Source organism: Chiroxiphia lanceolata, chromosome 7, assembly GCF_009829145.1.
Source record: "Chiroxiphia lanceolata isolate bChiLan1 chromosome 7, bChiLan1.pri, whole genome shotgun sequence".
In the NCBI taxonomy this organism is placed as follows: domain Eukaryota; kingdom Metazoa; phylum Chordata; class Aves; order Passeriformes; family Pipridae; genus Chiroxiphia; species Chiroxiphia lanceolata.
In genome coordinates this window covers 7,214,303-7,237,274 of record NC_045643.1, presented here as the reverse complement: position 1 = coordinate 7,237,274, position 22,972 = coordinate 7,214,303, and the positions used below count along the sequence as shown (strand labels likewise).

Below are 22,972 nucleotides of genomic sequence, written 5' to 3'. Positions count from 1 at the left end.
CTCTTTCCACAATGCCCCAAGGGGTGCAGATGGACACCATTCCCTGAGGACATGCCAGTGACAGCCGTGCTACACTGTCAAGGGTCTCTATAGTGCATGAGCAGAGGGCAAGCTGGAAACTGGTTCTTGCATGAAATCCTGATGTGTTTGAAATTCCTGAGGCTGTAAATCCTTCAACACAAGTAGAAGTAGAGTCATAGGAAATTAGTGATATACCCTCTCCTCTCCTGTGTGTGCATGTATGGATTCTAGATGAGATTACTTTTCCATCTGTAAGCTGCTGTATGGCAACTTTAAACCTCTCTTGGCACCACATCTGTGATATGAAATCCAGCTGCTAGAAGCACATTACTGAAACTTGCTACCTTGTTTTCAAATTAGCCCAATGGGCTATATTTAAGGTATCAGGAATTGCCAAGAGGTTAAAGCGGCCTGACAGTAGTACAGACACATTTTTCTCTTAACCGTAGTGGAACCAAGTGTAGTCTAGAAGTCTGTCTGCATGAGTCTGGTGCAGTAGTCAGTAGTCTGTTGTGCATGAGATACTTTCTGTGGTGATTCCCTGAACATGCATCTTGATCAACTGTTATGAATCAGAGGACTGAGCTAGATCTGTTCTTTGCTGTGTAGCTGTGCCTCCTCCCACTGATCTCCGCTTCACTAACGTGGGGCCTGATACCATGAGAGTGACTTGGACTCCCCCGACTTCCATCGTGCTGAGCAGTTTCCTGGTGCGCTACTCACCCGCCAAGAAGGAGGACGACGTTGCAGAGGTGACAGTTTCACCCTCAGACAACATGGTGATCTTAACAAGTAAGTGGGTTACCTACGTAAGTCAAGCAAATATAAGAGGCCCCTTATCACAAAATCATAGAATTTTTATTCTATGAGGTCTTCTGGGAAAGACCTCTTTGAGTCAAACCATGAACCCAGCATCACCATGCTCACCACCAAGCCATGTCCCCAAGTGCCACATCCACACACCCCTGAACACTTCCAGGGATGGTGACTCCACACCTGACCAACCTTTCTGTGAAGAAATTTTTCCTAATATCTAACTTTGACCTCCCTTGGTGTGAATTGAGGCCTTTTCTTCTTGTGTATTGTTACCTGGGAGAAGAGACCAACTCCCACCTTGCTACTACCCCCTCCTTTCAAGGAGTTGTAGAGAGTGAAGGTCCACATGACACAGGAGGAGGCAAAAGAAAAATTGCTTACTCTAAGTGTAGCTGGCCAAATTCTCAGCTGGTCTAAGCTGATGTTTCGAGTAGCCTCATACAAACTCACACTAAATGGGCTTTGGCCTCTTGCTTTACTCAGGTTAAAGCCAAACCACGGGAAAGCTTTTTCCTATCAATCCAAGGACAATGATGAATCAGGCTATTGGGCAATTGCATTGATTTGCAGTCTGGTTAGGTATTAAGAGTAAATACATATTATTCACCTGGTTTGCCAAGGACGTGCAGTGCAGAGGTTCAGGGAGATGATCAGAATGTGCAAAAGGTCATTGCTCCTTTTGGCTTTGTATGCTCAGACCAGAAAATACATATTGCTTGGAACCTTACAGGACATGACGACAAAACACAGGCATTTTCAAAAAGCTGACGTTAATTTTTGGTTCAAAAGCTGTGTTGTATTTAAAGTTGGGCTTTTTTTTTTTTTTATTTGCCCTAGAATCAGGTTGGTTGAGTGAGAGATAATACCCACTTTCAGAATAAGAGACCAAATCTGTAGCTCATCTGAGTTCCAGTAGCTGTGTTGGAAATCCTTGGCCCTATTCCAGTTTATATCAGCTGAAGCTTTGGCCTGGTGCATAACTAAACAACAAGATAACTAGATGGGATCTTGTAGAAAACAAGTTGCTTCTAGTCAGTCTCCACAAACTGATGAAGCAATGATACAGAATTCCATGCTCCCTCAGGCTAAAGCATTGCAGGCAACTGTAATACCAAAAAAAATAACTGGCTTAAATTTTTGACTGGCCTGGAGGCTCAGATCTTCCATCAAACAAAACCTGATAACCTCTCTTAAGAAATACAGTTAAAATTGTGTAGGTTGAACAACTTGTAGTTATTAGCAAAGAAATATGTCTAAATCCCTGTTCTTAAACTCCACAGACCTGCTCCCTGGTACTGAATATCTGGTGAGAGTCTACAGTGTTTCTGAGCAACATGAGAGTGCACCTCTCTATGGAATCCAGAAAACAGGTACTTGGATGCATCCCAGGACATCCTTAATGTCATCCTTTAAGAATTCATTAATGAGACTTCTTAGCTCTTTTTTGTGTGTTGCCACCTTGTTGAGGGGTCATCAGCTAGATGATCATCAAATGATAATCATCAAAAGCAGTGCAGATGCACATCTTGGAGAACACTAGGAAATTCTGTGGTTTCTATCTGAGAGCCGTAACTGCCATTGTTTTTAAATTGTAGACCCTGGTGTGAAGGTACCCTGAGAACAAGCCCAGGCAGAGCATGTTGTATCTGTCACTTAGTCTGTCTTGTTCCATAACTGGTCATGTGCATTGTTTTTCACAGTGTTGTCTGTGTGTGCCACACACACTTTTCCTGCTATAGCATTCCAGCACTTATTTATCTCACTTGGATCCTGAACACACATTTGTTTAGTTCCACAGCTGAATAGCATTTGGTTTCTTACCTGGCAGTGTCGTGGTACAGAGCTTAAGGAAACATGGCAGTGGTGATTACGAGAAGTAGCTCGTGGAGCTCAGTCTCTTGTCTCTTTGCGGCACCCAGGTCTCGATTCCCCCACTGGCCTTGACTTCTCGGATATAACTGCCAACTCCTTCACTGTGCACTGGATGGCTCCGCGTGCCGCCACCACAGGCTACAAGATCCGGTACCAGCCGGAGCAGGGCGGTGGCAGGCCCAAGGAAGACCGTGTGCCCCCCTCACGGAACTCCATCACCCTCACCAACCTGCTGCCAGGCACCGAGTACGTGGTCAGCGTCATCGCCATCAACGGCAGGGAGGAGGGCATGCCCCTGGTCGGCCAGCAAACCACAGGTGAGCTTGAGAGAACGCTGCCTAAAAGTTACAGTGAGGGGTTTGAGTGTCCTCTAGTGAAGGTGTCACCGTTAAAACAGATCTTTCCTACCAGCTGGTGAAACTCGGCTCACCAGGAAGTACATGTGATGCTGAGGTGGGAGGACCCATGCTACTTTCAGACCAAGTCAGACCAATAGTTAGCAGAACTATTTTCATTAAATCTGGTCCAATGCCAGGTGGTTTTTAACCAGATACATCACTTGTTGGTGTGTGTGCACACGGCTAAAAAGACACACAGATGAGTAGCAGAGGAGCACAGTAGGGTAGGTAGAGTATGTAGCTGATGTAAACTGTGTTTAAATTCTCCTTTCAATTCTCTTGTTTTTCTAGTGTCTGATGTTCCAAGGGACTTGCAAGTTGCCCCTGCTGGCCCGACCAGCCTTGTGCTTTCCTGGGATGCTCCTGCAGTGACAGTGAGATACTACCGGATCACGTATGGTGAAACAGGTGAGGGCAGCCAGGCACAGACCAGGAACTCCGTTCTGAGGCCTTAGAAAGCCACAGCAAATAGCAAAGGCAACTTTGGCTGTAGCAGACACAGAGGTGTCTTTTTTGAAGAAGAGCAAATAATTTTTTATCTACCAAAAAGAGTATCTGGAACTCTCTAGTGGTTTGAGAGGTTGTTCTGCGTGCATACTTCATTCTTTTCCTTGGGATCTCTGAAAAGGAATTTGACCCAACAACCATTGAAATCAACAGAGTCCTGCCTTCAACTTGATGCATATAGGATTGTCCTGCTTTCTGTAATGATTTAAAATGTATACTTTGTAGATCCATTACATTTGTTTTTCCACAGGTGGAAGCAGCCCTGTACAGGAGTTTACAGTGCCCGGCACCATGTCTACTGCCACCATCAATGGTGTCAAACCTGGTGTGGAATACACCATCACTATGTATGCTGTAACTGGCCGTGGAGACAGCCCTGCCAGCAGCAAGCCAGTCACTGTCACCTACAAAACAGGTGAGACCTCATTGAACCAAACAAGACACAAAAAGCCCCCAAACCCTACAGCTTTGTGTTGGCTTATCCCCCCAAATGTGTTGCTGATCCCTGGTTTCTTTTAGAAGCCATGGGCTGTGTTGTGAGCCCATCAGTTTCACTGGAGCTGCAGATCTTGGTGGCCCAGCATGACAATGACATGACACGGAAGGGGATCGTGGGCTTGGAGGAGGGAGATCCTGTGGAGTCCAAATGGGGATACAAGCAATGTTTGACTGCTCACTGCTGAGTGGGAATCCTGTTGGGCTCTCATATCATGGAGTCACTGCGGGCCTAACGCTGGTGCTTCTGGTGTGCTGTGATCCTGATGAGACCTGACTTTCTAACTCCAAGACTGTCATCTCACTCCTCATTTAGATATAACCTAATCATAATCCTGCTGTAGCTGCAGGTAAAGGCATTTAGTAGCCTTTAAAACAGCAAAAATCCTCAACTAATATTGATTCGAGGTCAGTCACCCCCACATCATGGTTAAGGCTTTTTCGGTCTGGGCTAGCATGAGGGACAAATAAGTAGCAACATGTGTTTTCTAAGAAGTGCAGCCTAGAAAAGAATGAGCAGAGTAAAATTCAGTCAGAGACAACAGTGGGGGGAGGGTTTCCTTTACCAACATACTCAGAAAAAATATTTTTATTGCCTAGAAATAGACACACCATCCCAGCTGCAAGTCACCGACGTCCAGGACAACAGCATCAGCATCAGGTGGCAGCCTTCAACATCCCCAGTCACAGGGTATCGGGTGACAGCTGTCCCCAAGAAAGGACATGGGCCCACAAAAACTAAAAACGTCCCTGCAGGTAAGAGTGCATGTCACCTTCACCAGATCTGTTAGAATATAAGAAATGAACACTAAAATCTTTCACCTGCTTGTAGCTTTTTTTGCCATCCTGCTGCCTTCAGTTGGGTCTCATTCAGAAGAAGCTAGGGCAGACTTTTTGCCCCAAAAGCTTTCTATTTCTTTGACACCACTGGGCTGCAAGGGATTATTCTTAGCAATCTCAGTGTCTCTGAAAGGCACCTGCATTTCAAAGAAATATCACTGGATTTTCTAGCATCCAGCAAAGCTTCCTCTGAAATCCTTCTGAAGGCCACATAATGTGACCCTTGGTCATAGCATGGACTCAGTCACACACACTACAGGCTTGAGCTCGTTACTGTGGAACCTGCCAGGTCAGCTCTTGGGAACACAGTGCATTTTATGGGATTAGCAGAGGTTAGCACTCAGGGATGCTTGTGATGCAGCTGGGGTGATGGCCAGTCTTATCCCAGAAAACGATGAAAGCTGTGTTGTACCTCCTGTGCTAACCTGCCCTTTCAGCTGTGGGGCCTTTGAGCGGGTGCCTTGCTGTGCCCTACAGAGCAGCATGGTGCAAGCTGAAGGCAAATTTGGTTTGTCAATCCCATCTTGTTTTAATGACATTTATTCATGGTATGGCTTTTACAGGACCTTCATTCAAGGCTACTTAGAGGGCAGTTCTTTGCTGTTCTTTCTGAGTAATGCTGTTTTTTCCTGCCAGATCAAACTCAGGTCACTATTGAAGGTCTGCAGCCCACAGTGGAGTACATGGTCAGTGTCTACGCTCAGAACCAGAACGGGGAGAGCCTGCCCTTGGTTGAGACAGCCGTCACCAGTACGTATTTCACTTCATGGGAGCAAAACAAGTGTTATCTGTCAAAGTCTGAACCTCCCATGCAGCACCACAGTCCCAGGGAAAGCAAAAGGCAGGGGCCTGCTCTCCAGGAGAATGCAAGGTGGTCTGCCCTGTGAGAAGTACTGTGCACTTAAGTTGCAGATGCTGGCACAAACACAGTCCCTCTGCCTCAAGCACTGGCAAAATGCAATTTCTTGCCCCCTCAAAATGCTGCGCTTCTGATTTTCTTTCACTAAAGCCATGAAGTCGTTTGGGGTTTCGTTTGCCATCAGCCAATCAGTGGGTAAAATGTGCAAAAATCTCCTTTGAGGAGCTAGGTGGCAAAGGTGATTGCTCTTGAGGGACTGGGCTCAGCTTGGCAGCCCTGCATGAAGAAGTAAGGGGAACCATATGAGTTGTATCAAGAACTTAGGATGAAGCACTGCAGAGGAAAGGGCAGGTCAGTCCTGGAATTATTGTGTCTACCTGGATGAAACTGCTCTGGTCCCAAAGAGGACACAAGAGGAAACATGTAACTTGGGGATATCACTGATGTGAAGTGCCTTTTTAGGGACACCTCTGGGCTAGGGATTTGCTTGCATGTTAGTCCCTTTCTCAGGCTTGTATTCAAAACTGTAACTCAGCCCCAAACATTACAGAATTTTCCTAAAGACAACTGGAGCTTCTCCATAGCCTTGCAGAGGTGGGAAGAGAGTCCACATCCATTTCAAACCAACAAATTCCTCGACAAAAATCACCTTTGCCAACTAGAAAATGTAGAAAATTGAAGACTAATACAACTTGGCAAATAAGGAAGTTGAAACCTTATAGAAAAGCATAATTTTGATCCACTATAAAAATAATATAGCAGATCCTCCCATTTTGTGTAACAGGTGGATATATTTCTGTGGTAGCCACTCCAGGCTTCTGTGAACAAGGCTCACTTACCCTGCTGTCTAGCACTGAATTCCCACCTTGCTGGGAAAATCTGATTAATTGGTCTAATTGGGAAGTGTGCCTAGCACCCAGCTGCACCTGTGGACATTGATTCCCTGTGCACTCAATGCAAAACTGAAAAGCTTGTTCCCACCTGATTTTAAAATATAATATACTGAGTAATTTTGCTTTCTTGATTAGTGTGTTAATTGGGTATTAATTTATGAAAGAAAAACAGTGGGGCTGATTCTCCTTGGGCTGGCACTTTGCACAGCAGCTTACGACAGTGAAAGGCCAGTGCAGCGTGAACCCAAACTTAGTCAGGTGGGCTCTCTGGCTGCCTTTAGCACTTACAGCCACTTACATGGGAGAAATGGGCCTGAACATTCCCATTTCTTTTTTAGTCTTGTCTACTTTAAGGTAGCTTAATGCTTTTAGAGTTGTATAAAAGGTGCCAAAGGGACTCAAAAATAGGTAAGGATTGGTGTTCTGGCTGCTTTGAAGGTGGCAGTACAAGTCCTTTTGGTTTCAACAAGGCCATGATTACCTTCCTGCTGTCTGGCACCCCCAAACTCAGCCTCATGGGTGTGAACATGTGTGCAAGGTGCAGCACAGAGGAGAATCAAGTACCCCCTTGCCACGCAAAACTGAAAACTGCTTTGCATGTAATGGAAATGCTTTTTATTTTGCTCACACACGACCTGCTTTTTATCACATAACCTCTTACCGTTAATTTGCCTAACAGACATTGACCGCCCTAAAGGACTAACATTCACTGACGTGGATGTTGATTCCATCAAAATTGCTTGGGAAAGCCCACAGGGGCAAGTCACCAGGTACAGGGTGACCTACTCAAGCCCTGAGGATGGAATCCATGAGCTATTGCCGGCCCCAGGGGGCGAAGAAGACACTGCTGAGCTGCATGGCCTCAGGCCAGGTTCTGAGTACACTATCAGTATCGTTGCCATTTACGATGACATGGAGAGCCTGCCCCTCACTGGGACCCAGTCCACAGGTACACCTTCCACTACCCCCAGCAGGCCATGGCAGCAGGGGCTTCTGCCCCATTGGGTAACGTGTGCTTCCATGTGCACCTGGGAACCCCCGGGGCAGCCGAGGGGATGTGATTGCTCTTGAGACATGGCTCAGTTGGTGCCAGCTGGTTGAGAGCAGGGTCAGCCTGCAGACACACTGAGAAGGAATGAAAGATAGTAGGATTGGAGGAGTAGACTCTGGAGAAAGGAGGGGTGTGTGTCCAGTAGTGTCCTGTTCCTTGTCATGGAGTCAAATCTGTCGTGACCCGCCCTCTCACAATGCTCTTGTCTTACCTTTGGGATGTGGGGCACCTGGAATCAGAGGCAGTTGCCAACAACAGAGAGATGAGGGCAGCTTCCTCCCCCAGGGATCTTGGATGGGACCAAAGATCAGCAGGAAGAGCTAGAAGATTCCCTAAACCTCAGATCTCACAGAGCCTCCAGCTCCTTCACTGGCACTGCCCTAGGGACCACGGCCCACGTGCATGCCCACACCCTGTGCTCACATCACCTCCACAAGGAGAGGACATGCTCCATTCAGGAGAGTCCCTTCTGTGTCAGGCTGATCCCACCCCATGTAGAATGCATTGAAAATTTCTTTGTGAAAAAGGAAAAGGAAGCTAATTGCTTGCAATAAAATTGTTTCCAGCAATATGGAATCCATTGCCAAGCTTCCAGCATTACCAGATGTGCCTTTATTACACAGGTAGCACCTGTGTAATAAAGGTCTGCTGTTCATTTGTGGATGAAAAGTTGGTGCTATAATTCCAGAGGTGGAATGAAGACAGTGTTTCCCAGTGTACAGATTGCTATGCTAAACTGCAGCAAAGAGCTGTATTGATGAAACAGCTGGCTGACTACCTGCTAGAAATGCAAATCTAGGACTTCTTCAAATCCACCCTCTGTGGTTTACCTTTTGTGGGATGTTCAAAAGCGTATTTGAAGTCATTCAAGACTTTTCATTGACTCTCATGGGCTTTAGATTGAGTTCTGAGCAAAGCAAGAAGGGAGACGTTCTGTATTTCCACTCTATAAAACTGGAAAACTTCACAGCAATGTGCTGTAGTGGGCACTGTGGTAAGGGATATCTTTCCTCTGTTTGCAGCCCATGGATTACCAACAGTAAGGCAAGAAATCACTTCAATGGATGCTCCTTCTTTTATGCAAACACTTGTTTATAAGGATATCAGATATGTTAGCTCATGAACAGGCTCTTGTGTGATGAGCCTTATGGCCACCACAGCTCTGCTTTTCCGTTGCCTTGCTCTCTGTGTAGTAATTTACACTTGTGTAAGTGGCTGTAAAATGCTTCCCCTCTACATTTGCAGTATTTTTATATCCTCTCTGCAATTCCTGAGCCTTCTTCCTACTTACTTATGTAAATCATCATGAACAGATAGGGGCAAGTAAAGCAGGACTAAACTATGAGCTGTGGGCTGAGAAGCAGAGACTGGTGGAATAATTAAAACAGACTGGCCTGCTGTAGATTTAAACACCTCCCAAAGCCTATAGGTTATATCACAGCAAATGTCATTGCTCTCTTAACTTCAGGGCCTGAAGCATCAATATCTCCTTATTTCTGCTGGAAAGTGTTATGTAGATTTGAGAGTCTCCTCCTGAATACCATGTCCCCTTCCGTGGTGCTTTACGCCTGTGCTTGCGGAAGGCACACCACTTTCCTGGCCTAAACCTGTCTCACGTTCGGGAGAGAAGACTGTTTTATCCAAGACTGTCTTTTTTAAACTAACCGTGTGCCAATTTGGATTTTTGCAGCAATTCCACCTCCAACAAACCTGAGGTTCACTCAGGTAACTCCCACCAGTCTCACGGCCACCTGGAGCGCACCCAACGTTCGCCTCACTGGCTACAGAGTCAGAGTGAACCCCAAGGAAAAGACTGGGCCTATGAAAGAAATCAACCTTTCTCCAGACAGCACATCCGCAGTCGTGTCTGGATTGATGGTAACTCTTTTCTTTGTGTTGGGAGGAGGAGGTGTTAGGAGAACTTGAAGCAATTTCCAATTCCTGGGTCAGGAACTTCAGTTGGAGCAGAACATTACAACTCCTAAGGGTCTGACTGAAGCTGGTGGCTCGTCAGACTGCAACTACTCCTCACTGTAGTTTTGTAAAAGGCAAGTAATTGGCCTGTTGGATCTGCATTCTTCCTCATCTCCCAGCACAGAGAGACTGGATGCCTTAATCAAATGCAAATTACCAGGTTCACAATCAAGAGTAACCCAGTAAAATGCTTTTACTCATCTCTCACAAAAGAGGTCAAGTAAAGTGATCTAAGGCGGGGGTTTTCAAGCTGTGATATGGGAGCTCTGGCAGTCACTTTCCTATTTTTAAGACATCTGCAAAATGTAAGTTAAAAATGCAGGTCTTTTGTGAGGCTTAAATTTGCTATATAGCCATCTTCTCCACTGGAAACATTTCAGGAGTTCCTGAACTGGAAAAGGTTGAAAATCACTGCTTTATGGTTCCTGCAATCTTAAAAAGCTACTGATCTGTTTTTAAGGAGTTTTATGAATCATTTTCAAAAATGAGCCTTAAAAAACATTCTAATCTAAGTGGGCTCATGGTCTGATGGAGTCAAGGACAAAAAAACCCCACGCTATAACTTCCACTGTTCTTTTATTCACAGCAAGAGCCACCTTATCATTGTAAATGGCATCCATTAACCCTGGGAAAAATAGGAGGGAAATTACATTGTTTTTTTTTCCTGAGGAATCATCTTTGAAGCACAGATTCCAAGATGAGGGATGATGAATAAGCTTTTTCCAGGATTTCTTCTGCTCCTGAGTGTGTTCATGTGCACTACTAGTATTACCAGCAGCACTGTTTATCAGGGTCCATGTCTACTCTTTTATTACAGCTGGAAATAATTAGAATTATCCCATCAATCCATCCCTGATTTGAGTTATTTTAAGGTTTCATACTTCAGTGACTGAGAAATGTGGCTCCACCAAACCCTGAAGGAGGGCAGGAGCATTTCCCCTGTGCTAGTTCCTTCTAACACTGTGTAACCTTGTTCATTCTAGGTAGCAACCAAGTATGAAGTGAGTGTGTATGCCCTGAAGGACTCCCTGACCAGCCGGCCAGCCCAGGGGGTGGTCACCACTCTGGAGAGTAAGTAGTGACCCTCCCCCAGTGACCAGTTAGTCCTGTGTGGATGCAGAGGCCAGGATCCTGCTCTGTGTTGGAAGCAGGCTGAGTACAAAGCTCTACAAGCACTTGGCTGATAGGATTCACAGTCCCCACTGTACTGACAGGGCATCTTTTCCTCCTGGTGCAGATGTTAGTCCCCCTCGCAGGCCCCGTGTGACAGATGCCACCGAGACAACCATCACCATCACCTGGAGAACCAAGACTGAGACCATCACTGGCTTCCTGGTTGAAGCTGTCCCAGCCAGTGGCCAGAACCCCGTTCAAAGGACCATCAGCCCTGAAGTCAGGAGTTACACTATCACTGGTAAGTGGGGGCTTCTGCGGGTGCAAGCCCTACCCGGGCACATCAGATTCTTGGATTGTAATTGAATTTCCTTGAGGAGAAATACTGCAAGAACAAAAGGAAGGAAAAAATATGAGTTATAAAGACCAGTCTCCAAGAAGAGATTGTTGAAAGACATTCTGATGGCCCTTTTGGATGGATTAGCTAACGTTTATGTTTCAATCTCATTTTAGGCTTGCAGCCTGGCACTGACTACAAGATCTACCTTTACACTCTGAACGAGAATGCACGCAGCTCTCCAGTAGTACTTGATGCCTCCACTGGTAATGATCTTGTCTGACTTTTCTGCTCATGTTGACACATAGTAACCACATATGGTCAATTAGGAGTTGCCTGTATCTGATCACATTCAATGTTTACTGTGACTTAGAGCAATAGGTTTTACTCCTGAGTTTGAGAAGTGTGTCAAGCAGATAGTAAAGAATCTGCTGGTCTTTACTAAATTTGACTTGTTTCCTTTTGTTTTCCCCCAGCTATCGATGCTCCTTCTAACCTGCGCTTCCTTACAACCACGAGCAACTCCATCCTGCTTACCTGGCAGGCTCCCCGAGCCAAGATCACCGGCTACATCATCAGATATGAGAAACCTGGCTCACCTGTCAAGGAGGTTCTGCCTCGCCCTCGGCCCGGCACCACCGAGGCCACTATTACTGGTAACTGTTTTGTCTGGGAGCTCTTCATCTGAAACAGCTAAATTTGAAGAGAAAGGGAAGGCAGAATTATAAAATGTGTTGTTGGTCAGATAATAGAAAGAGACAGTTTTGTTCCCTTATTGTGGTTTCCAATGCCAGACAGTGGTTTTATGAACACACCTGTCCTGCAACACATTAGTCTTCACTGATCATTCAGCCACCACAACCTAACAATCCAGATGTTCGTTTCTACTGTCACCACAGTTGTCATCCTTTCAAGGAAAAAAGGCTCTGACTGTGGCACCCTGCCAGTCACACCTGCTGGGCTCATTATGTTTGGGTCTGTGATCCCAGCTGACATGGTCAGATTTCAGACTTGCTCTGAGAAACAGGAGGCTGAACTCTCTTGTCCTTCCCGAAAACCTCAGATCCAAAATGCACACACCCATGCTGTAGCCATTACCCACCTCTCATTCTGCCTCAGATCTCACACATAATCATAAAAGAAAAGCAACTCTTCATTTTAAGATGGTTTTATGTCCTTCCTCCCTCCCTAGGTTTGGAACCAGGTACTGAATACATCATCTACATCATTGCAGTGAAGAACACTCAGAAGAGTGAACCACTGGTTGGCAGAAAAAGGACAGGTAAAACAAAGCTCTGGATTGGTGTGTGCCAACAGGAGATGATGTTTTCCAGTTGTGTAATACAATGTCAGGACTGAAATGATAATGGTTTTTAAAATATGCTGTTCACACCACTCACACCATGTCTTTTTCTATTGAGTCAAATAGGCTTTGTAAGAAGGTTTTTCTTTCTAGGATGCAGGAGGTACAATTCTGAAATTACATTAATTGTGTTTAGCTGTGCTTGAACGCTAAGAGCAGAACAATATGCTTGGTGCTGGATTCTTGCCTGGGTACCTACTTGATAATTAAGTTAGAGTTGACACTCACATTACTGCCTAACACATGATGGCATCAAATGCAGAAACCATTCATTTGTTACCCGTTGCATTTCTTACTCTGCAGCCTTCACAGTATGAGACTGAGGTACCTGTAGCAAGCAAAATACCAGCTAGGTATCCAAATGTGACCAAGGAGCTAATTTCTTCCTGCATACCAGTGATTCCTCTTAAACTGATAACCTGTGACTATCATATGTAATCATGTGTAATAATTTCTTCTCAATTTGAGCAGTGGTGGTGGCTTCTTTGGGTTCCAGTGTTCAAAATTGTTGCTCAGCTGTATAAAAGCTTCATACCGACACACTTCTTATGCCTATGTATGAAAGATGTACATATACGGTATATAAATATATAGAGAAATTAACTTTACAGTCACAATGAGGTCATAAAAAGTGTGTTGCATGCTGGGATGATGGCTAATATTTGCTGCTTGGAGTGGTGTACAGCACCCACTGCAGCTGTTTAGTTTGCCATTGTTGATTTGCACGCTTTGCTTTATGACTCCAACTTTTCTTTGGCCAGATGACCTCCCCACATTGATTACCAGACCACACCCCAACCAGCCTGACATCCTGGACGTGCCTTCCATTGACGAGGGGACCCCCTACATCACAAACAATAGGTATGACAATGGAAATGGTATCCAACTTCCAGGCACCTCTGGGCACCCACAGACAGTAGGACACCAGGGCCAGCAGGTCTTCTTTGAGGAGCACGGCTACAGGCGGCCTGTGCCCACCACAGCCACTCCCCTCAGGCCGGGCTCGAGGCGGCCGCTGCCCAACGTGGACGAGGCCATCGAGATCCCGGGCTACCAGGTGCCCATCATCGTGGAGCCTTCCTACCCTCACTCCCGCGGGCCCCGGCGCAACGACACCACGGGCCAAGAAGCTCTTTCTCAGACAACCATCTCTTGGAGGCCGCTGCTGGAGAGCTCTGAGTACATCATCTCCTGTCAGCCCATCAGCCAGGATGAGGATACGCTGCAGGTAACTGAGCTGTCCTGGCAAAGCCTTGCCTGTGGCAGCACATTCCCTTGGGAGAGCAGTCCCTTTGCTGTGCTAAGGGAGTGCCAGTCAGAATTAGCTTGAAGAGTTTCTTTTAACACATTGCTGAGACCAGAAAGGATAAGTGCCTCCCTCCTCTCCTTCATGGAAAAGGCTACAGGATAAAATGGCTAAACCAGAAAGTCCTGAAATGCTGTCAGCACAAACATTTCACCAGGGAAGGGGGCAGTCAGGGAGCTGAGTGGGAGTTTCAAAGACTGAGGTGCTGCTTCTCCAAGCCAAAGACTCCTCCTTGTCTCCCTTGGTTTCTGTTTCCCTGAAATGGCAGTAATAACATACCCCTCATGATCTATAGTCCAGAGTAGGCAAGTTTAACTTGGTATTGTTTGAAGTTCTCAGAATGTCTGAGGGGAATGGTCTGGCTCCAAGATGGTCATAGAGGTCAGTCTAAACCTCTCTTTCCTGTGAGAGAAGTGTAGCGCCTAAAGGGTGTTCACTCCTCCCTTTCCAGTGACCTGGCATTGTCTCTTGTTGCAGTTCAGGGTTCCTGGCACTTCCTCCAGTGCCACGCTCACGGGTCTTACAAGAGGGGCCACCTACAACATCATAGTGGAAGCCCTGAAGGATCACCGCAGACAGAAGGTGCTGGAGGAGGTGGTCACAGTTGGCAATACTGGTAAGGAAAAGCCTTACAGAGTCTGGGTGAACCTGTGCTGTCCCTACCTCATTTCCTTTACTCAAGGCAACCTACCTGGTGCCCAGGCTTGAGAGTAGATCAGAAAGGAAAACTTTTCTGGTAAGGAGAGTTTCTGTAGCAGGACACTGGGACAAGTGATTTGTGAGGTCCACTGGTTTGGGATAACTGACTGTGGGACTAGAGCTATTCTGATCTGCTGTCTAATCACAAACAAGGTGTTTGATGCTCCACAAACTCCTCAAGGTTCAGTGCCCAAGAGAGAGACTAAGAGAGCTGGTATTTGCTCCTCTTGAAGGAAGTCTGGGATCACGCTGGAGTCGCAGATTCCTGCCAGGCTGCTTAACTGCCCTGTCAAGTCACTTCCCACTGCTGCTGTTATCCAGCAGCCCTGTAGACCATCCCAAAGGCAGGTCTGGCAGCAGGGCAGGCTGCCCACAGAGATGCTGATTAAGCATCAACAGGGAGCATTTAGAAGCCATGTGACCAACCACAAGTACTTGTGGTCTGAGACAGCACTTCCCGCAGCTGGAGAGCCCAGAGCCCACACACACCCTGTGGGACCTGGGACTGGTCAACAGCCCTCTTCTCCTCCTGTGTGTATTTTGAGGTGAAAAAGAAGAGGAGGAGAGGAAACGAAGAGATAAGGGTTTATTTTCTCCATCCATTCAGTCTCCCCATGCAGCTTCCTACTGCCTCCACCTCCCTTGGAAATAAAGCTGTTTTTCTGCTTTCAGCACCCCAGTCTGTCCTAGACTGAACCAAGACCATTAACTCTTGATCATCACACGCTGAACTGGTGGTTGTAAAACACCCACCTGCCAGTCAGGGCACACACCTAAGGTGAAAAATGACTGTCCAACAACATTGTCTGCTCTCCTTCTCCCACGCCCCTGCCAAGAGCTGGAACCTGCAGCACCCCAAAAAAGTGCACATGCACCTACCAACCCTTGTTATCCCCAGCATCAGACAGCACATTTTTCTTAAAAACAGGCAGAGTCAGGTTGTTGCTCTCCAGCAGCAAATGCAGAAACTCACACTTGCTTGAGATTTGGCAAATAAAAAAACTGGCATGAAGGCTATTTTCTCAATCATTCAACTGCTGTGACACATGCAAATGGAAAACGAATCCCAGGGAGTCTGGACTGCTGACAGAACCATCAAGTACATGCCCATGGGGCAGCTCCATTACTGTCAGGGAAGTAAGAAGAAAAAAAGTGTCTATTCAGTGAAAATCGTTCTGTGTTTCAGTAGTTCCTATTGCTGAGTGTGATGAATGTTTCTTCTCTTTTTTTTTTTTTTCAGTGTCTGAAGGACTAAACCAGCCAGCTGACGACACCTGCTTTGATACTTACACTGGCTCCTTCTATTCCATTGGCGAGGAATGGGAGCGCTTATCTGAAACTGGCTTTAAACTCTGGTGCCAGTGTTTAGGCTTTGGCAGTGGCCATTTCAGATGTGATTCTTCTAGTGAGTAGCTTGCTTTTAACCACCCCCATCTCCATTCTCCCTGAGCAGTAGTGGCATGTTTTGACAGAACCAGCCTGATCCAAACATGAGGCAAAGGAATGCAGGATCTGAAGTATTTAAACCAAAGCAATGTTTTGCATCACGGGAAGTGATGGAAAACTTTGGTTGCCTCTGAGCTGTGCAGCTTATCTAGTATTGCCATTCACTGCACCAGCAATGATCAACATTGTACTGATAAATTAATTTTCACTCAAGTTAAATGTTTGTTTTATTTTCCCTACCCTTGCCAGGCAAGGTAATATGTAAAAGTGAGATTGGCAAGACACCCAAGTGACAGTGTCCGAGTAACCGTTCGAAACAACAGCTTTGAATATCAAGTTGGGGTTGGATCTTCATCTCCTGATTGTACACATTGTTACAGTGGGCCAGACAGAAGTGGTGTGGATTTCAGTGGGTGTTACAGCCAGTCTGGTTTGCAGTGCAGATAGCCTTTGCAAAGCATCTTGCAAAACCAGTTTTCTAATTTTCTAATGCTTCTGCCCAGGGCACTAAGTTTTATTCTTTGTAGGACTGTGGTTTACATGGAAAAGTGTCAAACTTGATGTAAGGGAATGGAACAAAAGTCTGTGATTAAGCAGTTTAACACAACACATACCCAACTAATTGAAATTAGGCTTTTAAATTGTGGGATAAGCTCAGCAAAGAGGATATTTCTGCAATTTGCATAGGCTCAGAGGAGTGACTGCAGGAAAGACTCTTATTTTACAGGATTAATATTTATATGTGATTATATGATACACATGGCTTACCCATTGTGTCTTGCAGCCTCTGTGATACAGTTTATACTGGGTATTTTCTCAAAAAAAAAGTATTTAAAATATTTTTCTCTTTCTTCCTGCCCCATGTCTATTAAATTCCCTTTCATTTCTCTTCCTTCCCTGTTAACCAACCCTCCTTCTCCCTCTCCCCACTCTTTGTCACATCCTACCTACTCTTTTCCCAAGAGCCTCTAGCCATTTCCCAGAGCTGAAGCAGTCCTCAGCAGTTAAAAACTGCAGGATCTGAACCCATTTCCTCCTTGGGACTTACATGAGGCGAAAAGATTCCTTCTCTTGCCCTTTTGTTGGCTCCTGAGACAATGCCAACGTGTTTCCCTCCTGCTGTGCCACTGCAGCATGTGGGATAACTCCTGCTTCTTGTTGCTCTGCCTCCCCCAGAGTGGTGCCACGACAATGGAGTGAACTACAAGATTGGGGAGAAGTGGGACCGGCAAGGGGAGAACGGCCAGATGATGAGCTGCACCTGCCTGGGGAATGGAAAAGGAGAATTCAAGTGTGAACCTCGTAAGTCTCTTTGTGATGTTCATTTGAGCTCCCATTCAGGAAATTTCAGCATCTTAGGGCTGTCCCCATTAACTTTTTGTCCTGATATGCAAGCAGCATATCAATGTGTCTGATTCAGGCTGGACTGGTGACACCTTCAGTCTGTTCTCACAAGGGCTGAAGACATAAATCTCATATTCCTGAGCTTGAAAAGAAGAAAACTCTCTCTTGTGAGCTCAGGTTACAGCACACTCAGCCCTGCCTTCCTGTGGCCCTGGAGCTGCACACCAGGGACATGTCACTGCACTGAGTGGTGTGGATCACCCCAGGTGGACTCTTCTGCAGGGCCTGTGGCTTGAAGCTCCTCTGGACTTCATGCTGTGATTTAAAGTGCATTGCTCTTGTCAGGCCAATAGCCTCACGTTCTAGTTAAAAGTGTCTCTGGAGCTATAAAAATGACTGATGTTCCCCTGCCAGTCCGTGAGCCTCTGATCAGACACGGAGAGTGCACTGGCCATGGGCTTTCCTCTCATCAGCAAACTGCTCTAAGAATGCTTAAAGCCAAGCACAGGCCCCACAGTGAGCTCTGCCTGTTCCTCCACAGATGAGACCACGTGCTATGACGATGGGAAGATGTACCAAGTTGGAGAGCAGTGGCAGAAGGAGTACTTTGGGGCCATCTGCTCCTGCACTTGTTATGGAGGACAGCAGGTAAGGAGCAGGGATGTGGTGAGCTGAACATAGGGAAGGGAGAGAGAGGCTGTGCAGGGGTGCAGTTCTAAGACTGCTGGGCTTTAGGTCATGGAAAGGGCCAAAACAGGCCCATGTAAGAACAATAATTAGGAGGAGAGCTTAAGTATTTGCTATCAGGGGCTGTGTGGTATAACATAGGAGCAGCCTCACTGGTGTTGGTGGCTCTGTAGGCACATGTATGAATGTGGATGAATTTATGGCTTTTAAGCTGAAGGAGGGTAGATCTAGATTAGATATTAGGAATGAATTCTTCCCTGAGAGGGTGGTGAGGCCCTGGTACAGGCTGCCCAGAGAAGCTGTGGATGATGCCCCATCTCTGGAAGTGTCCCAGGCCAGGTTGGACGGGGCTTGGAGCAACCTGGTCTAGTGGAAGGTGTCCCTGCCCATGGCAGGGGAGTGGAATGAGGTGATCTTTAGGGTCCCTTCCAAGCCAACCCATTCTGTGATTCTGTGAGTCCTGGCAGCTCCTTGGCCCTCCCACCAGTGGGGTGTGACCGGTATGTTGTGTCCTTGCAGGGCTGGCGCTGTGACAACTGCCGCAGACCCAGCGTGGAGGTGGCCCCTGAGGGCTCTGCTGGCCACACCTACACACAGTTTACACAGAGATACCACCAGGCCACGAACACCGTGAGTACCCCTTCCTTCTCTGCCCTGTTTTACCGTGAGCCTGGTCTCTGGCACAGCTCCGGGGGGTCCGTGCAGAGCCGAGGGTGAGAGGAGCTGCAGCTTCTGCTTGGTCAGGGGTGCATGAGGGCACTGAGCCAGCACTGCACAGCACATCTGCATGAGCCCACCCTCCACACACACTCAGTGCAGGGTCCGGTTGCATGCTCCGAGGTGGTAGTGCATGGAGAGATTCCCAAGCCTTCCCTTGCTGCCGTGAGCCAACCGTGCGCTTTGTGCTGGGAAAACCCAACAGCAACACTTCCCAGCCCAAAGCACGGCAGGGCCGTGTCCGTCCTCCCAGGATGGAGCACTAACCGATTTCCTTCCCTCCCCACAGAACGTGAACTGCCCCATTGAGTGTTTCATGCCCTTAGATGTACAGGCAGACACACAGCAGCCACGGGGAAAGTAACAGCGAGCGACACTCCTGGCGGCAATGGCAACAGACAAACCAAAGCATAAATACCCATGTGCCACGGTCACCATCCAAACTGGAGGGATGCTAGCAAATCTGCATCTTCTGAGAATGGCCCTCTGCTCTGGAGCCATTTTCCCAGCTTAAGCTCAACTCACAGCTTCTCCAAGCGCCACTCTTGGAGTGTTTCAGACTTTTCTCATGATTGATAGTGATTGTCTTGGTTCTGCCCAAGGTGTTGAATACCAGTCAATATTTTCAAATTTAAAGGAAAAAAAAAAAGCGAGGGGGGGGGGAAGGTTCTAAATCACAAATTTGGTGGGGGATCAAAATACTGAGGGTGAGGGAGGGTGTAGAAATTCAAGGTTCCCGTGCTATGCAAAGAACATTTGAGTACAGCATTACTGAGGTTTAGGGATAGGAAAGTCCACCAAACACTTCTGCTTTCACATAAGCGTGCAGCCAGCAATAAGATAGGAACAGCAAATCCAATCACTGTGATATTTAAAATATGCACAGTCCTAATCCTTTCTCAATGATCCTAGTATTTTTCTAGCTGTATCTTTATATCTCATACCGTTATTTATCAGTTTTGTTCCCCTGACCTTCAAGTGTTTTTATATGGGAATAAAATGTATTGAAGACACTTAGTATGCAGTTGACAAAGAGGAATTTGGTGTAATTATGATCAGTGATTATTTTTATACTGTAAGTGCCAAAGCTTTACTACTGTGGAAAAGAAAAAAACAACTCTTTTAATAAAAAGATTTACAAACCAGACATATAGTTTAAGTGATTCTCTTTGCTACCATGGAATTTAGGATGAAGATGATTATGCAGAGCGGGATTATGCAGAGCGAGATTATTCTGAGCGGGATTATTCAGAGCTGGAGTAAGAGTGCCTTGACACAAGATGGACCAAACACCCCAAGGAAGCATGAAGTAAACCTCAAGAGAATATTGGTAGAGCAGCTTGTTACTTAAAGGCTTGCAGCTGCACCCCCTGCCCCTGTAGAGCGCAAAGACAGTGAGTAGGTACAGGCTTGCTTTGGGGCAACAGCGGGAAGGGAGGGAAAGGAAAACAGTCCCTGCTTTGCACGTGAACTGAGATGTAGCAATGGTTCTAATCCAGCCAGACACCTACATACCTAGAATTAAATAAGCTTTCAGTGGTTGAGTTGCCAAATGGAGCGAGACCGTCCAAACCTGTGATGTTGGATGTGTTCAAGGATTCAGAGCCCAGCAGGGGACAGGCAGCACCTTCGTCCCTGCCTGTGCCTTACGGGCCCCTTTCACATCTCCTGTGCTTCTACCTCATGGGACAGGGAGGGAGGTGAATGAAAAATTCCCCTCAAAACCCTTTTTAAAACAAAGCCAGTCTTCTTTAGAGTGAACCAAGTCAGCACCGAGTCCCTTTTGCTTGTGCTGCCAATGCTGCCCATGCCTGTCCAGCCTTTGCAAACGCAGAGCAGGGTCAGGAAAGGTCCTGCCGCGATTCCTCGGCCCCATTCCCGCCTGGCTGCACACGCACTGTACTGCTCAAGGCAATGGGATTCTCTGCACTGAATAAAGCATCACATGAAAAGAGAATTTGGCTCCTTGACATGCAAAACACACATGGCAGTTGCCTTCAGGGATTGCTATACATAGAACAACCCAAACATTTACAGAGTGTGATGATTGCAGCAGCAATCAGCTGTGCCACCAGTGTTCCAGAGCCAAATGAGCCCCTAAAATACAGGAGATCTAAAACTGCCTAGACAGAGATGCACAGAAGAATACTTTCCCATTAAACGAGATTGCTATTTGGTTTTCCCAAGTGAGGGCTACATATTTTGGACCAGAGACCAATTGCAAAGATCCCTCTATAGTCACTTTGTCACTAAGTAATTCATTCACTTCATGGGCACACAAGAATTACCCAGCAGAAAAGGAGTCCACCTCACCTCTGCACTCCAATGTCACAGCTCTTGTAACAGCAGCAAACACCTCCCCCTCCCCACAGGAACCATTTCAAGATAAAATGGTTTAAACAGCCCATTTTCCCAAGCTCCCTGTAGAGGCTTGTCCATGCCTTAAACACACAAAGGTTTACACTGTTGATAATTTCTGGATATTTTTACATTGCTGATAATTTATTTTTAACATTCAGTAGTCTGGGTATTTTGTCACAGCCACATCTATTTTCATCCCCTTTGAAAAGCACTAGCAGAGTGCAGCACAGAGGGCTGGTGGTACCTGTGAGATCCGAGGTCTCAACGACACATCACCTTCTGGAAACCACTAGCAACACAAGGAACCAAGGTTTTTGAGGGTTCCCATCCTTCCCCCAGACCCTACTGCGTAGAGTGGCCATGGAACAGCAGCCGGACCTTAAAATGGGCTTGATTTATATCCACAATCCACTTGAGCCCCAAGATAACTAGCCCAGGAACAACCAGAGTCAGGGTTCTGTACTCCAGGGAGGAGTTCCTTGGTGGCTGGAGGGAAAAAAATAAATAAGTTAAAAAAAAATCTACTACTGCATGCCAAGGGCAAGAATGATCCCTCCCTGCTCTCGTTTCCTTCCATGCCTTGGGAGCTGTTGTGCCAGCACAGGACCTGCCATGGGCAAGGTGCCATAGGGTGAGGGTGCAGATCCAAGCCTGGCAGCAGTTCACTCTTCAGCACACGGAAGCTGAAGGTGGCAACCTGCCCCTGTGGGAAGGGACATTCCCTATCCTGGGGAAAACATACCAAGGAGAGCTACACAGCTCACTTGTAATCGCTGCAACCATCCAAGGGAGGAGTCATTCCTTCATCCAGCAGATCAGGGAGCTTCCTAAGGGACTCTACGGCCCATGACAGCTCTTTCTTACAGAGAACCACTCTCAGAGCCTCAGGGGAACCCTCCTTCCGGGGAAGGCTTTGTGCTGGTTGAAATTGCCACTGCAGCTCCGGTGACAAGGCACTCACTCCCTGGGCATTCCTGTAAAGTCACCTCACACCTGGAACTAGACCAGAGGTTTTTATCAGCCTTCATCCAGAGTGAGGCAGGGTCATCAAGGACACTGGTTTGAGACATTGGACAACTCCTACATGTCCTTTATCCTTACCACAGGCACAGCAGGAGGCAAAATCACCCTGCTACACAGGCTCACACAGGCCCTAAAGAGGCATCACCTTAGTTAGACATCTACTATCTCATGCAGAGATCTCACCTGGAAGGTTAGTACCTATTAACTTCCATCAGGAGATTAAACAGTGCCCCAAGGACAGCAAACAAAGGATCAGTGGGAATACACAGACCAGGAGCTGCCAGGTTCTTATTACCAGTCTCTGTTTTAGCCAATGCTTTCGAAGATGCAGGTAAAGAATGGACTGAGAGACTCCCCAGAGAACCTCATTGCAGGGGATGTGCCAGCTACACCCAAAACAGCACAACAGAAAAGACATGTAAGGAACAGTTTTCACTTCTCTGTGGAAGAAAGAGTCCAAACCCCAACTCTCAAAGTATAAAAAAAATAGTAGAATCCTCTACTTCTCCTGGGTGAACTCTGATCTGAACTCCTGGTATGGGGACAAGTCTGTCAATGGGTCTTTTACCCTGGAGAAAGCAACCTGACCCTGCCAAAGCACACACAGTCTGGGGCAGGGCTCAGAGCACAGAGCCCCAGACTGCATGACACGCAGGACCTGCTCCCCTCTCCTCCCAGGGAAAGGGGCTAATGGATTAGAAGCACCTGGGGAAAGCTACCTGCTGACTCAAAAAAATCAAGAACCCAACGCAGTTCAGTGTAACACAGGTTTTTATCAGTTCAGTGAGAAGCTGAGCAGAAGCCAGGCTTTCACACCATCCCCCAGGCCACATAATGAATTAGTAAAGGC

The 22,972-nt window shown here is 46.7% G+C and overlaps 1 protein-coding gene across 1 annotated transcript in view; it reads left to right on the top strand.

Moving 5' to 3' along the window:
- Positions 1–19,885, top strand: part of FN1 (fibronectin 1) — a 52,520-nt gene extending 32,635 nt beyond the window's left edge. Inside the window, 22 exon segments of the mRNA XM_032693395.1 lie at positions 631–813; positions 2,118–2,207; positions 2,757–3,026; positions 3,399–3,515; positions 3,865–4,029; positions 4,710–4,865; positions 5,586–5,699; positions 7,381–7,650; positions 9,443–9,630; positions 10,710–10,797; positions 10,964–11,140; positions 11,353–11,442; positions 11,653–11,832; positions 12,369–12,458; positions 13,301–13,400; positions 13,536–13,767; positions 14,323–14,461; positions 15,785–15,949; positions 17,167–17,292; positions 17,876–17,982; positions 18,541–18,651; positions 19,028–19,885. Coding sequence (XP_032549286.1) covers positions 631–813; positions 2,118–2,207; positions 2,757–3,026; positions 3,399–3,515; positions 3,865–4,029; positions 4,710–4,865; positions 5,586–5,699; positions 7,381–7,650; positions 9,443–9,630; positions 10,710–10,797; positions 10,964–11,140; positions 11,353–11,442; positions 11,653–11,832; positions 12,369–12,458; positions 13,301–13,400; positions 13,536–13,767; positions 14,323–14,461; positions 15,785–15,949; positions 17,167–17,292; positions 17,876–17,982; positions 18,541–18,651; positions 19,028–19,102 — 3,233 coding nt within the window. The 3' untranslated portion in view covers positions 19,103–19,885.
- The last annotated feature ends 3,087 nt before the right edge of the window (positions 19,886–22,972 follow it).